This window comes from Hyperoodon ampullatus, assembly GCF_949752795.1.
Source record: "Hyperoodon ampullatus genome assembly, chromosome: 3".
Classification (NCBI taxonomy): Eukaryota; Metazoa; Chordata; class Mammalia; order Artiodactyla; family Ziphiidae; genus Hyperoodon; species Hyperoodon ampullatus.
This window is the reverse complement of record NC_136916.1, coordinates 155053868-155071290: the sequence shown is the minus strand read 5'-3', so window position 1 is coordinate 155071290 and position 17423 is coordinate 155053868. Positions and strand designations below refer to the sequence as shown.

Here is a 17423-nt window from a genome sequence, read left to right as displayed (position 1 = left end):
CCCCAGGCAGCTTCACAGCCTCAGGGCTCGCACCAGAGGGCGTGGACCATGTGGAGAAGCTGCACAGGCATCTTTGGTTCTACTTTCTATCCAACTTGGTGCTTTCCCCCAGGTTGCAAGTGGATAAAAAGGGAGACGACCAAGTACAAAGTGCAAAGAACATGAGATTGGGCAAGATCTGGATGTCCAAGACCAAGTCTGCGATCTGCCAGAACCTGCAGGAGGCTGGGGGGTGTCTGAAGAAGTCACACCCTGCTCTGGGCCTCCAGTTCCACATTTGTACATTAGAGGTTTGAGTTAGCTGATGCCAAAGATGTCTTTCTCAAGTTCAATGGAATGATTATAAATAGCCATCACCTTCCCTGAGCTCCTCATTCTGCTCCTCTGACCAATACCCACTGGTCAGAAGTGGAGTCCATTTTCCCCCAAAATACCTTAACACATGCCATAATCCTAAAGGTAGACAGCATATGACTCCTCCCTCTAAATGCAGATTTCAGTAATGCTGAAATTGTCAGCCCATATTCAAGCCCGAAGCAGCCTGTGTCCCTATACAAGGTCAGGTGTAAAGGTTATAAGGATTTAATGGGCACAAAAGGTTCTTACAGCAAATTTAAAGCTACCTCCCCTTCTGAGGGTAAGTGCTGCAGGTAAGCCTCCTGTCACTAAGTTTCAGGCAAGCAGGTGGAGGGAGCCCCATTGGAGGCATAAGCCTCCTGACCTCTCTCTTCCCTCTCCCTCCCTCCCTGTGGGAGGAGGAACCGTCAACCGGATTGGTGAGTTTGGGAGAAGAAACAGCTCACCTCTTCCTCTCTCCTCCCTTTGGGGATCTGCAAACCTGCAGAACACTGGTATTCAGTCCCTCCCTGCCCTAAGAGGCAGGCCCCCATCTGAGAGGCTTGTCCTGCCACGTCTGTGCCTGGGTAGGCAAGTCTAACAAATTCAGGGATGAAGTTCAGCAAGCCCACTTGTTCACAGGCCCAAGACACGTGATCCAGCCCAACATTTACCAGTAATAAAGCTGATTTTTTTTTTGTTTTTTTGCGGTACGCGGGCCTCTCACTGCTGTGGCCTCTCCCGTTGTGGAGCACAGGCTCCGGACAAGCAGGCTCAGCGGCCATGGCTCACGGGCCCAGCCGCCCCGCGGCATCTTCCCGGACCAGGGCACGAACCCGTGTCCCCTGCATTGACAGGCGGACTCTCAACCACTGCGCCACCAGGGAAGCCCCAGCCCAAATATTTATTAAGTACCATAGTAACTAATACTACTCACACATACTGCAGACCTGAAGCATCCCAGGAAGCATACCACAGGAGCCCAGTGACCTGCTCCATAAACAAGAAGCTGAATTCAGCTAAAGATTCCCAGTCACAGCAACAATCAAGGTCCCCTCCCTATATTAGGACTCCGATTAAGAAAGGAAAAGGCACGTGCGATTTCTCTCACTCTCTCGCTTTATCCTCTCCACACACACACACACACACACACCCACACACCCCACTTTTACTCATTCTCTAACTCAAAGCAGAAGCTCAGAAAATATTCGGTAACTGATGGCTTTAAGCATTCTCATTCATTAACGGCTTAACAAAACTTTACTCTAGAACTTTCCAGGGCTCCCTACTGTCCATGGTATAAAACTTGGCCTTTAGTCCCTCTGCAACCTACCTCTAACTCTGTTGGCCAGTAAAACCCTTCCCTCACTCATAACCTAGTCTCCAGTAACACTGAACTACTCTCTGCTTCTTATGGACAATGGCCAAAATTTTACCCATCAACCACCTTGTCCCCAATGCTACATGTTTCAATCTTATGCATCTTTCCAAACTCAACTCAAATACCTGCTTAATTCATCTTGAGCCACTCTCTCTGCTCTTGTATGCCTTAGGGGTGTTAACTAATTTGGGGTATACTAGGGTTTAACAAATAAGTGAATATACTGTAGATAATAGGCATTCTCACTGTTGGAGAAATATAAATAATCTCCCTTCCTTACATATAAGGAAAGGGAGAAGGCTATAATGAACTCTGTGAGTTTAGATTGAAATTAGAGGTATCAGCGTGAACTCATGGTTTTTTAATAGACAGATGTGTTTATGCATGAGTAAGTATACATCCATATATTTCCTAGCTATGCCTCCTGGAAGAGCCTAGAAACAACAGCACCCCAGTAGCAACATGCATCCACATCTTGGTTTCTGAATACCATTCTCCAATAAAAGGAATCAGGGCTCCTTGGAGAAGTGACTGATTCCAGGGATTGGGCAATGAAAATACAAGATGAGCCTGGGGCAGCTTGTGGTACCAGAAAGTTAAGATAGCGCTGAAAAAATGATGGGGCATATCAAAAGAACACAGGAGACAACCTGAAGAAGCTCCCAATGGCCAAAGTCAGAACAATTTGAGTGATAAAAAGAAATAATGATTGTTTTGGACTCTAACCCATAGAATAAAATAAATATCCATGAGTTGATACTGATAAAAATAAACAAATAACTGATTGAGAAGGGACAGCTATTTCTTGTAGAATAATTCCAATTAATAAATGTAAAAATAAGAAAAATAGAAAATAATTAACTTGTTCATTAAAATGATAAGGAGCCATCAAGGCAAACTGTGCTTCTAGATCTCCTCTCTGGCTGGTTAAATAATCCACAGTATTTAATTAAGCAAAGCTTCTCACCTCTGTTCTTACAAACTTAGCTGGGGCAAAGACCCACTTTACAGTTAGGGAAGTAGAGGTGTTTGGTGACAGACCAGGAGCTCTAGGTCCAAAATGGCTCAAATTCTACCCAGCACCATCATTCTATCTCCTCATCCTCCATGGGCCTTGGAATTTCTGAATTTCATTTCTTTCCTTGAGTTACTGGTCCTTCTGTGACCTATCAAAACACTAATTATGCTTCCCCAAGAGTTTATCAGAACTCATTTGGCTGCAAGGAACAGAAAACTGAACTCAAAACATCTTAAACAAAAAGAGAATTTCCTGGCATAAATAACTGAAAAGTCCAGTGGCGGCCCAGCTTAGGACTCAAATATATCTCTCCACAATACTGGCTCCATTCACAGATGGGCTCTCCCCTCGTGGTGGCAAGATGGCTGCCAGCAGCTCTAAGCCAACATCTGATACCTCAGCTAATCCAGCAGAAAAGACAGTGTCAGGGGGCTTCCCTGGTAGTGCAGTGGTTGAGAGTCCACCTGCTGATGCAGGGGACACGGGTTCATGCCCCGGTCCGGGAGGATCCCACATGCCGCGGAGCAGCTGGGCCCGTGAGCCATGGCCACGGAGCTTGTGCATCCAGAGCCTGTGCTCCGCAACAGGAGAGGCCACAACAGTGAGAAGCCCGCATACCACACACACACACAAAAAAAGACAGTGTCACAGGGGAGACACCCCCAAAAGTCCTGGAGCTGACTTAAGTTCACCGACCAGCACTGGCTTAGATACTCATCCTTGAATCAATCACTAGGGCCAGAGGAATGGACTACACTGATAGCCAAAGTCACATGCCCATCCTGAGGGTGGGGTGAGCTACACTCAAACCTCAAGGCATGTATATGAGATAGGAGTGGTTCCCCAAAGGAAAGTTTAGATGCTGCTCCCTAAAACAAGAATGGCTCCTGTGCTGCAAAATTAACATATGTCCACTACACCCCGACTCCTTGGTCAGAATCAACTCAGTCCTGCCTCCTCCAGCCCATCGTCTGGACATCTGTACCAGCAGTGACTTCTTTCTGCTTCACGCACAGGCAAGTTCACACCCGTCCTTTCTGTTTATAAGCATCCTGGGCACCAGGAGTCTCGTTCTCCAAAGCACCTGGGTCCCGTCCCACGCCCTCACTGCCTAGCAAAGTGCCACTGTGCCCCTAGAAAACACACCCTCACGCTGGCTCCCACTCCCTCTTGAAGCAGAGCTGAGTCACTGCGATCCCAGCCAGCTGAGCACCAACCTTGAAAGTGCTTCTCGAAGTCACTGCCTGCCAAGCTCCTGGCTCTGGCACACTCCGGGACCTGGGGACACTGGCTTAACAGGTGAGATAATTATGTTTTACCCTTCACTCACTTCTTTATCAGTCTCACAGACCAGAACAGATAAGTGCTCCAATGCAAGAAAACACCTCTGCGGTATTTACTTGTGCTCTTTAGTGCCGGCCGGCTCTCCCTTCCCAGGCACAGCTCCCAGGGACCAGCCTGCACCCTGTTATCTGGTGCCAGTCACCACGCGCTGCTGCTCTCTTGTCAACTGCCAGACTGTACTTTCCTAACTGCATTCCCCCAAGCTTCTCCAGGATCTGCAGTGCCACTGCTTTCCAGATGACTTACACATGAAGGGCAACTGTCTTCACGACATCCATCCCCCTGTCTGCTCTGCAGATTCCCCAAGGCAGAGGGCTTGCCCCTGTGCCCTGGCCTGGACCTCTCTGCAAAATGTGGCTCCGCAAAATGTGGGTTCCAAGACCCATAGCATTGGTTAGATGGAGAAAAGGGGGTAGGGAAAAGCAGGGGGCATTAGGTCTCAGAGACAAGGACTTTGAGATCTTCCAATACAAACTAACATTTCATTCATTCATTCATTCAACAAACCTTTATTTAGGAGCTACTGTGTCCTGGGTACTGTAGTAAGTGCTGCAGAAGTGAAGATACACAACATAGACCAAGTATCTTTCCTCATGGAGCATACCTTCTAGTAGACATCTGACTTATTTTTGATACCTGCTTTACATTTACATTCACAACACACTGTCTCAGATACTATCCATATAATCCTCAGTAAGTGGTATAACTATCTGTAGTCCACAGACACCAAAAGTTTGAATGACCTTCTCAAAGCCAAGGCACAAACTCAGGTCTTCTGACTACAAACCTTACTCTCTTTCTGAGGTCTCTCCCAAGGCAGGGAGCTAGCAGGGTACAGCCTGGCATTGAGACAGACATTAACTCTACTCAGTCCCAGGCATTACTGCTAGAGATAGGAGATGTAAAAAAGAAAGACCCATCCCTGATCTAAAAGAATTTATGGGCTAAAGAGAGAGAAAGACACATAACCAACTATCATCTATGACAGGAATAAAGAACATAGAGTGGTTAAATCCAAATAGGAAGATCTCTCTGGAAAGATATACAGGAAATAATGATCACCTCCAGGCAGAAAATTGGGTACCTGAGAAACAGGGATAGGAGGGTCATTTTTTATGTTCAAATATTTTGAATTGTGTACCGCTGAATTTACTTCTCATTAAATGACACTGTGAGGATGCAATCAGCCAAATGCTGAATGTACGAAATTCCACAGGATAAATGATCTGGTTTCTTCAACAAGCAAATAGCTCCCAAAAAAAGGAGGGAGGGGAAATATTAGAGACTTTAAAAGATCTAGGAAACATCAGCCAAACATAATATATGAACCTTGTTTGGATCCAGATTTGAATCAACTTAAAAAAGAAATTTTGGGGACAACGTGGAAGATTTTTTTTTAAATAAATAAATTTATTTATTTATTTATTTTTGGCTGTGTTGGGTCTTTGTTGCTGCCCGCGGGCTTTCTCTAGTTGTGGCTAGAGGGGGCTACTCTTCCTTGCGGTGCACGGGCTTCTCATTGCGGTGGCTTCTCTTGTTGCAGAGCACGAGCTCTAGGCACATGGGCTTCAGCAGTTGTGGCATGCGGGCTCAGTAGTTGTGGCACACGGGCTCTAGAGCACAGGCTCAGAGTTGTGGCTCACGGGTTCTAGAGCACAGGCTCAGTAGTTGTGGCTCACAGGCTCTAGAGCACAGGCTCAGTAGTTGTGGCTCACGGGCTCTAGAGCACAGGCTCAGTAGTTGTGACTCACGGGCTCTAGAGCACAGGCTCAGTAGTTGTGGCACATGGGCTTAGTTGCTCCATGGCATGTGGGATCTTCCGGGACCAGGGCTCAAACTCACGTCCCCTGCATTGGCAGGCAGATTCTTAACCACTGTGCCACCAGGGAAGTCCCAAAAAGGAAGATTTGAATATGGACTAGCTATTAGACGTTATTAAGGAATTATTATCAATTTTGTTAGGTATGATCATGGTACTGCAGTTAAGGTTATTTTAAGGTCCTTATCTGCTAGAGATACATTCTGAAGTATTTACAAATGAAATAATATGATGCCAGAGATTTGTTTTTAAATATTTCAGCAAAAAATAATAATAAGTAAATAAATGAATAAAGAAGTAAATGAAGGAATGAATAAATAAAGGGGAGAGTAGATGAAACAAGGTTGGCAAAAGGTTGGTAATTTCTGAAGCTGGATGACAGTTCCATAGGGGCTCATACTACTCTACCCTTATGGATGGTTGAAATTTCCATAATGAAAAGTTTAAATAAAAATTTAAAAATTAATTATTCCAGCCACCTAGGATGACTGAGGAGGAAAGTGTCACAGAGGAAAGGTATTTGAGCTGAGTCCTGAAGGAAGACTAGGAATTTTCTAAGGGGCAAAGGGCCTTCCAGGCTGAGTAAAGATACACAGATCTATCACAGACCTCTCTCTGGGAGAACCAAAGTTATCTACACTTGACCTCAAACTGAACTTACATCCCACACAAGTGCCCTCTTGCTTAATCCCCCAACTCTCTGGGACATGTAGACACAGCACCAAAATCAACTATCCTGTTCCAAATGAGAACAGAGTGTGTGGTCGACAGCTCCACTCAGAGACCTACAATAGGACCCGGTGTAGCCTTCAGAGGACAGGAAAGCAATTAACCTCTCTCAATTGGGTTTTGCCTGACAAGGCAGTTTGGAAGCCAGCTGACTTATCTCAGGGACAGAGGCTTCATCCCTCCTGAGTCATCCCAGATACATGCCCTCCCCAGACACACACACACCAGCCACCCCAGCAGCACCTTACAGATTTATAACCTCAGTACTGGGGGGTCCAGCTTGATGGCAGCTTGGCAGCCCAGCCCATGGGCACTAAAACACCCCCCCTCCTTCCTCCCAAGCCCCCAGCCTCAGTCCCTACACTGCCCCCACCCACCTCCAGCTGCACTCAGGAAGCTTGCCAGCTTTGCAGTCACTTCAGGACTTATCCAGGCCTGGCCTAGCTCAGATGGGTCCCACAGGTCCCTTACCTTGGATCGAAGCTGCAAGTATTCCTCTGAGCCATAGGGGACACTCCTCAAGGAGGTAAGATAGTCGTAACTGATGACAGCTGTCTGTGAACCAAGGAAGAGGAAGGTTTAGCACCAGACATCAAATATTACTCCTCTGTCCAAGGCCTGCAGCTGCAGCCCCCTGACACAGGTGGTATGTCTAGAGAAGCAGTCCAACCTCTAACAGGCCTGGCTCCCAGATTTCGATCTGGCTGGCTTCTTCCTATCATTCAAGGCTCTGCACAAACGCTACCCCTGCAGAGACTCTCAATCTAAAGTTACCCCCATCCACCAGGAACTCCCAATTATTTATTATAACAAACCACCGTCCAAAATTACCTTGTTCATTTGTTTCCTTGTATATGGATGGTTTCCACTTCACTAGAAATTAAGCTCTATAAGCTCAGGGGCAGGTCCTTCCTGTTCATCATTGTATCCCCTGCACCTTTCACAGTGCCAGGCACACAGGTAAATGCTCAATAAATACTAGTTGAATGAATGCTGTTGGATAAACTTATCCCACCCCTCTTTGTCACAAATAAACACCATTTCTAATTTATGTTTGCTCTAATAGCATAAGTTTTAATTCTGGGTCCCTTTGCAAAAACTCCAGGAGAGGTTCCCTTATGCTTGGTGAATCAGGAAATTACAGGCTCCCAGGTATCTTCAGGTACAGAGGAGCCTTAAGGGTTGCTGAACCCAAACCTTCCCTTTTAGAACTGAGCAACTGAGGCCCGTAGAAATTAAGGGGCTTGCAAGACTGGTATTGAGAGGAGTCCATTCCTTTGTCTATACTCCCAAATCTTTATTCCATTCCACATATACTTGCTGAATACCAACCACTAGCAAGACCTGGCCTGAGTGGTGCACAAGGCTAATCAAGACCAGAGCCCTGAATTATGGTCAATGAGATAAGGCAGACAGAGAAAGACAAATACTGAATGATATCACTTACATGTGGAATCTAAAAAATACAATAAATTAATGACTATAACAAAAAAGAAGCAGACTCACAGATATAGAGAACAAACTCGTGATTACCAGTGGGGAGAGGGAAGTGGGAAGGGGCAGAATTGGGATAGGAGATTAAGAGGTATATACAAGCTATTATATATAAAATAAGCCACAAGGATATATTGTACAACACGGGGAATAGAGCCAATATTTTAAAAGAACTATAAATGGAGCATAAGCTTTAAAACTCGCGAATCACAATATTGTACACCTGCAACTTACGTAATATTGTACAGCAACCATACGTCAATAAAGAAAAATTTTTAAACGTCACCCCCCCAAAAATAGACCACAGCCCTGGCCTTTAAAGAATACGCAGCCTAGTGGCTAGTTTATAAAGCACTGATTTATACCTTCCTCCCTCCTCTCCAACTATTCAAATCCCTAAGGTTCCATCCAACCCTACTTCCCCTAAGGCACTCATCCCGACCCCATCCCACAGGACTCACTCCTGTGTCTGAGGTCCCACAGCAGCTGGCACCCGAGTCACGCAACTTGACACAATACATGGCTTTAGATGGTTTTGTTTTTCAATTTATTGATTGATTTTTGGCTGCGTTGGGTCTTCGTTGCTGCACGCGGGCTTCCTCTAGTTGCAGCGAATGGGGGCTACTCTTCATTGCGGGGCGCAGGCTTCTCGTGGTGGCTTCTCTTGTTGTGGAGCACGGGCTCTAGGCGTACGGGCTTCAGTAGTTGTGGCACGCGGGCTTGGTAGTTGTGGCTTGCAGGCTCTAGAGCGCAGGCTCAGTAGTTGTGGCGCACAGGCTTAGTTGCTCCGCGGCATGTGGGATCTTCCCAGACCAGGGCTCGAACCCATGTCCCCCTGCATTGGTAGGCAGATTCTTAACCACTGTGCCACCAGGGAAGCCCTAGATTATTTTCTTGACCTATTCATGTGAACACTCCTCAGCCAGAAGCTCCCTCAAAGCTGCACCTGTAGGGGCTTCCCTGGTGGCGCAGTGATTGGGAACCTGCCTGCTATGGCAGGGGACATGGGTTCGAGCCCTGGTCTGGGAAGATACCACATGCCGCACAGCAACTAGCCTCACGAGCCACAGCTACTGAGCCTGCACGTCTGGAGCCTGTGCTCCGCAACAAGAGAGGCCACGATAGTGAGATGCCCGTGCACCGCAATGAAGAGTGGCCCCCGCTTGCCACAACTGGAGAAAGCCCTCGCACAGAAACGAAGACCCAACACAGCCAAAATAAATAAATAAAATTTTAAAATATATATATTAAAAAAAAAAAAAAAAGCTGCACCTGCGTGGGACAGTTCGTTTCTACCCCTAAGGCATATAAGACAATGCTGGGCCCAAAAAAGGAATTCAGCAAACACTTAGGAATCACTACATATGCCATGGCCTGTTTATCTATTTGCTAATCTTGAGTCTACGACCCAGTTTACGTTAAGGAGCAGGCACCACATCTGAGCCAGGCTAGGAAGAAGACGGGACAACACTGAGTATTAAGGAAATGATTAGACAACAGCCCACACAGACTGTGCATCAGAGTGTCTCTACACCGAGGGGAAGGAAGCATGAGCTCATCCTGCAGCAGACAAAGGAGGAAAGAAAGCAGGACGCATGTGGCACTCTACCCACCAATGGAGCAATTATGTAGGGATGGCTGGAACAGCCACTTTCAGCAGAGTTAAAGAGGATGTGATCACACCAGAACGATGTTCCTGAACCACCGGAGAAAACCTCTAACAGCCAAATATTCAATTCAGATTCTGTTAGTTTGGAGCTTGGAGGGGATCGGCAAAGTTCTTCAAGGCATAGATACTCAGAGCATGAGCCCTGCATCACGAACCATTCACGAGCTCACAGGAGGCAGACCAAGTTTTCTGGTAGAATTTAATCAAAGCTGCAAAGCTCTCTTTCCATGTGTTTCCTGAGAAGACCGCCTCCTGAGTCTGTCACTAAAATAAGATAAGGAGGTTCTGTAAAGGTAAAGGTTTCAGAAGAGAGACCCCATGCAATACCACTCTGTTTAACCTCAGGATGCCAGAGGTTGTGTGAACAGGGATATAGGTACACAGGGGTGCACACGCATGCCTGTGCAACTGTGTAGTGGGAGTTTCACACATGTAAGGGTACATGTGAATCTCCACATATGTGTGACTGGCAGGTACATCTGCTACATGTATGAACACCTGCAGGTAATACTGCAGTTCCTCTGCCCCTCCCAAAAGGAGAAGAACCTACCGTGGCAACTGCTCTGCCCACCCTGACAGCGCCAAAGTCGTTGAGGTCCAAGTACTTGTTGCTGTAGAGGTAGAAGCCAGAGGCGGCAAGAGCCATGCTGGTCCACGAAGCAAGCTTGAGAGCCCTCTGGGCCATGTCCCCAGGCCCTGAAGAAGGAAAGCAGAGGAAGAGGAGTGGTTAAGAGTTTCATAGGTGGTCAAATTCAAATCCAGGCTCTGCCGCTTAGACTGTATGATCTTCAGTCATTTCCTCAATCTCACTGCACCTGTGTTTCCTCATTTGTAAAACAGGATGATACCTACCTCAAAAGCTGTTGGGATAAAATGAGATCGTGTATATGAAATGCTTAGCACAGTACCCAGCATAAGTCAACTGTCAAAGTCATTCTTCCTTCAACAGGACCAGGCACTGTTCTAGGCACTAGGGAGAGAGCCAAGAAAACAGACAAAGTCCTTACAGTCTAGAGGGGATGACAGATCACAAGCAAACAGACATGTGTTAGAAGAGCAGCAGGTATCCAGTGCTGAGAAGAAAATCAAAGTGCGTAAGAGGAAGGAGGACGAATATGTGATGAAGGATGCTGGTTTTTTTTTTTTTTTTGCGGTACGCGGGTGTCTCACTGTTGTGGCCTCTCCCATTGCGGAGCACAGGCTCCGGACGTGCAGGCTCAGCGGCCATGGCTCACGGGCCAAGCCGCTCCGCGGCATGTGGGATCTCCCCGGACTGGGGCACAAACCCGTGTCCCCTGAATCGGCAGGCGGACCCTCAACCACTGCGCCACCAGGGAAGCCCAAGGATGCTGTTTTAGATAAGAAAAGCGAGTGCATGTTAACGACTCTTACGGAAACTATGATTGTACCACTAAGCACACACAGGTGTCCTTAGCTCCCTATGCCCTGGTCAGAAGTAACTACAGCTAAGATGGCAGCTGGTCAGAGCACCCAGGTGAGCCCTCCACGTCTGACTGATTTTCAAAATATTTATTTTTATTAGAATAGACGGCCCCTTTTCTAGACTGTAAGCTCCTGAGGGCAAACACCATGGCTGTTACTACTTTGTCCACTCACAGTCCTCCAGGCTGCTTTCTGGTTAGGGGCTCAAGGTCCACCTGCTGATTTGCTCTGTTTCACCAAACTCACACTCCCATTCAGTGGGACCAAGTGGGCTCCCGGCTCCCTTTCCCCACCCTACTTGTACTGCTCAGCATGCCAGGTGGCTGCACAGACTGTCTTTGGGGCCACTGTAGCCAGTGGGCAGATTCCCCTTCAATTCCTAGGAATTCTATATCAGACTAAAGTCCTTGACCACAGCCGCAGCTGCCAGTGGAGAAGTCCCACCCAGAAGTGCCACCATCAAGCCACCTGCAGCTGCAAACCCGGCACAAATGCAGCAGGGAAATTTAGGTCATCACCCTGTTTGCTTCTGCCCTGGACTCAGTCTGTGACCATCCCCTCCCTGCTCTGTGCCTCTGTTTCCCCTTTGTATGGAAACAACTGCTCCAAACAGCCTTGTCTGCATTTTCTTTAAAGTCTATTTTGACTCATGCCTTATAATATAGTCACAGATTTTTTTAAAGTATCCACAGGGACATATTTTTCCATTCTTTTCTTTCAACTTACACTTTATACTTTCTCTAAATAGCATATAGTTGATTTTGCTTGCATTTAACATAATCACTTATGTATTTGGATTTAATTTTACCATCTTCTGTGCTTCCTATATTCCTACCTGTTCTGTTTCTTTTTCTCTCCTTTCTTGACTTTTCTGGACCCAGTTCTTTTTATAATCCCATTGTTTTACCCTTTGCAGTGTTCTTTTCCCAGCCAGCATTTCTAAAGTGTGGTCAGAGGAACTCTTAAAAAAAATAAAAATCAATCTGGGTGCCATTTCAAAAATGTAGATTTCTGCTAGACTCACAGACATAGAAAGCAAGCTTATGATTACCAAAGGGGAAAGTGGGGGAAGGGATAAATTGGGAATTTGAGATTAACAGATACATGCTACTATATATAAAATAGATAAACAACAAGGACCTACTGTAAAGCATAGGGAACCATATTCAATATCTTATAATAACCTATAATGGAAAAGAATCTGAAAAACAATATATATGTATAACTGAATCACTTTGCTATACACCTGAAACACTGTAAATCAACTATACTCCAAAAAAATAATAATAATGATAATGATGTAGCAAAGTAAAAAATTAAAAAGTGCAAATTTCTGAAGTCCACCCCTTGGTCCACTGAATCATCAAAGCTGGGGGTAGGACTCAGGAATCTGCATTTTAATAGTTAATATAATGGGTTATTTTTATGCAAAGTTTGAGAACCACTCTTCTAAATATTTCATTTTTAATAAAGAGAGGCTTCATATATTCAAATTCATCGGTGAAACGAGGCCCCCTTCCAAGTTTATCCTACCCACTTGCAACCCCAGATGACTGCATTCACCCCACAAGGATGACTGCAAGCAATTTTTTCTCTTTTTTTTGGCTGCATTGGATCTTCGTTGCTGCACGTGAGCTTTCTCTAGTTGCAGTGAGTGGGGGCTTCTCATTGTGGTGGCTTCTCTTGTTGCAGAGCACGGGCTCTAGGCACACGGGTTTCAGTAGTTGTGGCATGTGGGCTCAGCAGTTGTGGCTCGCGGGCTCTAGATCTCAGGCCCAGTAGTTGTGGTGCATGGGCTTAGCTGCTCCGCGACATGTGAGATCTTCCCAGACCAGGGCTCGAACCCGTGTCCCCTGCATCAGCAGATGGATTCTTTTTTTTTTTTATTAGTTTCTGCTTTATAACAAAGTGAATCAGTCATACATATACATCTGTTCCCACATCCCTTCCCTCATGCATCTCCCTCCCTCCCACCCTCCCCATCCCACCCCTCCAGGCGGTCACAAAGCACCGAGCTGATCTCCCAGCAGATGGATTCTTAACCACTGCGCCACCAAGGAAGTCCCATGCAAGCAATTATTTTTAAAGGGATAATTTAAGAAACTCATTTCTTCCACTAAAAGCAAATGCTCTGGCCCAACTCCTGGGAGCAGTTCCTAACTCTGCAAGAAAGGGGTTTATAAACAAAAAGAATAAATTAAACCTTGCTTTGCAGTGTCCCCTTTCTTTACATCTTCTTTGTTTTATGAAAACTTCCCTACCCCATCCCTCGTTCCTTTCAGATGAGAGACAGCATGGTGGTTGAGAATAAGCACTCCAGAATCCAGTGGGCCTGAGTTTGGGTCCCGACACCATCCCTTAGACATTGGGTAAGCAGGGGCAGACTGCTAACTCTCTCTGAATCCCGTGACCTTGTCTGTAACATGGGGATGATCATAGCAGTGCCTACTTGATGAGGTGGTGAGGAATGAGGAAATCATGCAAAATGTTTAGCAAGGTGCCACCTACACAGTAAGAACACAGTAGCAATTACTACTGTTAGGGAACCTTGGACCAAAACCGCCCACCCTGGCCAGGCACGGTAATAACCACTTGCATGAGTTGTCTCACAACAGGAGGTCCCAATAAGGAGCAGGATACTGACAAGCTGCCACCAAAGAAGAATTGGGGAGGGGCCAAAAGAAGGGAGGAGACCCCCGCCCATAATATGTCCTGCCAACCTCCCAGAAACCCTCACAGTGGAAACCATCTTGGCTGAGAGATGCTCGTGCCACCAGGAAGGACCTGAGTCAGACCAAATATGAGCACAAAGAAGATGATTGGCCAGAGACAACCCGGAAAGCTAAACCCTGCCCCCCCCCCATGAAACCTGAGACTGCGAGCCACGTGGCAGAGCAGTCCTCCCAGGTTCCCTTACCCTGCTGCTCTCCGCTGGAGTGCCCCTGTTTAATAAAGCCCTTTGTTTTGTCAGTACGTGTGTCTCCTTGGACAACTCATTTCCGAGTTAGACAAGAGCCCACGCCCAGACCCTAGAAGGGGCCCCCCTCCAGTGACACTATTACTACACCACCGCCATTGTGGTTGTTGTTATTCTGTCTTCATCCAATGCCAGGCTTAGTAAAGGATCTTATTACTCCCCTATCAACGTCTGCATGCCCCACTTCGAGCATCGTGGCAGTCCCCCACCTAGCCCTACCTTTTCATCTTGCTCTCTACACCCTCAGCCTGTAGTATTTTCTATCGAACGGGGCAGCACGCTCAATGTCCCCTCCACCTTGTTTCTGCCAAGACACAGGCCCCCAGTTGGACCTGGACGCAGGCCTTAAATTAGGCTGAGTGCCCTCAACTCCTCACATACCTTCTTCCTTCAAGATCGTCAGTTCGAAAAGGTCCATGAGGGGTGATCCAGGCACCTTCCTTGTGGGGCCTGCAGAAAAGCCCACACTAAGAAGGCAGTACAGAGCAACCGGTGGTCAGAAACTCAGCCTCTGGACCGGGAAGAGCCCCGGCTCTACTGCTCACCGGCTGTGTGACCGTGAGCAAACCACAACCTCTTAGAGCCTCCATTTACAAAAGAGGCTCTTGATAGTACCTATCTCATAGGGTCATTGTGAGAATTAAATGAGATGCTGCTTTAACAGAATGCCTACCATGCTCAGTAAATGAGACTTCTTTTCCTTATTGTTATTTTAAACTTCATTTCTTCTTCTCTGAAAAGCTGAAGAGCTTATATAGAAGAACTCCTAGCTCTCGGGGACCAGAATTCAGCATAACCTTGTACAATTAATAAAGGAGGTGGGAGAAACCCATCCCATCTTGCCTGAACCATTCAACCATTCCCCATTCCAAACACTTCCCCACATCCCAGCCAACCTTCACTCTGCCACACAAGTCATCATCATCCTAACCCACAAGTGCATTCTTACCACTCTTACCTACCCACTCTCTACCAAAAAGTCCAAATTCTCTAGCAAGGCATTCAAGGCCCACCCCATTCTCATCCCAACCCACCTTTCCAGCTTCATCTCCCAAAATATCCCCCCACACTCAATCCCACATTATCCCTCTATGAAATTTTGTCAGCCAGTCACTCAGAGTTCCTTGCTCCTTCCTCTCTGGTCTCATTGTACACTGCTTTTACTGCTAATAATCTGGCCCTATATCTGCCTCTTCCACTAAATGCAAAGGGGAGAATTCGCTAATAAATAATAAGTGAGTAAATAAGTCTGCTAAAAAAAAAAAAAAGACTGAATGAATGAATGAGAGAGTGAAAATTTCCCCAGTCTATTCTCAACATGGAAACTTCAGTCAAACTCTGCATTCTTCTGCTCTAAACTCTCCAATGGCTCCCACCTCACTCAAAGTGAGACAGGAGTGAATGGGACAGGGCACAACCTTTAAAACAATGACACAGACTTCCGGGTAAGATGGCGGAAGAGTAAGACGCGGAGATCACCTTCCTCCCCATGGATACACCAGAAATACAGCTACACGTGGAACAACTCCTACAGAACACATATTGAACGCTGGCAGAAGACCCCAGACCTCCCAAAAGGCAAGAAACTCCCCACATACCTGGGTAGGGCAAAGCGGAGAGATTCCCGCACAGAGGAGCGGTGCCGAGCGGCACTCACCAGCCCGAGAGGCTTGTCTGCTCGCCCGCCGGGGTGGGCGGCGCTGGAAGCTGAGGCTCGGGCTTCGGTCGGAGCGCAGGGAGAGGACTGGGGCTGGCGGCGAGAACTCAGCCTGAAGGGGGCTAATGCGCCACAGCTGGCCGGGAGGGAGTCCGGGAAAACCCTGGAGCTGCCGAAGAGGCAAGAGACTTTTTCTTCCCTCTTGGTTTCCTGGTGCGCGAGGAGAGGGGATTAGGAGCGCTGCTTAAAGGGGCTCCACAGACGGGCGCGAGTCGCGGCTGAAAGCGCGGAGCCCAGAGACGGGCGTGGGACGCTGGGGCTGCTGCTGCCGCCGCCAAGAAGCCTGTGTGCGAGCGCAAGTCACTGTCCACACCGCCCTTCCGGGAGCCTGTTCAGCCCGCCACTGCCGGGGTCCCGGGATCCAGGGGCGGCTTCCCTGGGAGAGCGCGCGGCGCGCCTCGGGCTGGTGCAACGTCACACCGACATCTGCCACTGCAGGCTCGCCCCGCACTCCGTGCCCCTCCCTCCCGCCCGGCCTGAGTGAGCCAGAGTCCCCGAAGAGGCTGCTCCTTTAACCCTGTCCTGTCTGAGCGAAGAACAGACGCCCTCCGGCGACCTACACGCAGAGGCGGGGCCAAATCCAAAGCTGAGACCCAGGAGCTGTGAGAACAAAGAAGAGAAAGGGAAACCTCTCCCAGCAGCCTCAGAAGCAGCGGATTAAAGCTCCACAATCAACTTGATGTACTCTGCATCTGTGGAATACATGAATAGACAACAAATCATCCCAAATTGAGGAGCCCGGAGTCAGTGCTGTGCCTCTGAGGTGGGAGAGCCAACTTCAGGACACTGGTCCACAAGAGACCTCCCAGCTCCACATAATATCGAACGGCGAAAATCTTCCAGAGATCTCCATCTCAACACCAGCACCCAGCTTCACTCAACGACCAGCAAGCTACAGTGCTGGACACCCTATGCCAAACAACTAGCAAGACAGGAACACAACGCCACCCATTAGAAGAAAGGTGGCCTAAAATCATAAAAGGTCCGCAGACACCCCAAAACACACCACCAGACGTGGACCTGCCCACCAGAAAGACAAGATCCAGCCTCATCCACCAGAACACAGGCACTAGTCCCCACCACCAGGAAGCCTACACAACCCACTAAGCCAACCTTAGCCACTGGGGACAGACACCAAAAACAACGGGAACTACGAACCTGCAGCCTGCAAAAAGGAGACCCCAAACACAGTAACATAAGCAAAATGAGAAGACAGAAAAACACACAGCAGGAGAAGGAGCAAGATAAAAACCCACCAGACCTAACAAATGAAGAGGTAATAGGCAGTCTACCTGAAAAAGAATTCAGAATAATGATGTTAAAGATGATGCAAGATTCTATTTCCCAGATCCAAAATCTTGGAAATAGAATAGACAAAATGCAAGAAACAGTTAACAAGGACCTAGAAGAACTAAAGATGAATCAAGCATCGATTAAAAACACAATAAATGAAATAAAAAATACTCTAGATGGGATCAATAGCAGAATAACTGAGG

At 47.3% G+C, this 17423-nt stretch overlaps 1 protein-coding gene across 7 annotated transcripts in view; it reads right to left on the bottom strand.

Moving 5' to 3' along the window:
- ADCK1 (aarF domain containing kinase 1) overlaps positions 1-10475 on the bottom strand; it is a gene marked incomplete at its 5' end in the record, with an annotated part of 100877 nt that extends 90402 nt beyond the window's left edge. For all 7 annotated transcript variants that reach the window (XM_079700517.1, XM_079700521.1, XM_079700518.1 and 4 more), the window contains 2 exons: positions 7099-7182; positions 10341-10475. In XM_079700517.1, the coding sequence (XP_079556643.1) occupies positions 7099-7182; positions 10341-10475 (219 nt within the window). The remainder of the gene's footprint in view (positions 1-7098; positions 7183-10340) is intronic.
- Positions 10476-17423: the final 6948 nt, after the last annotated feature.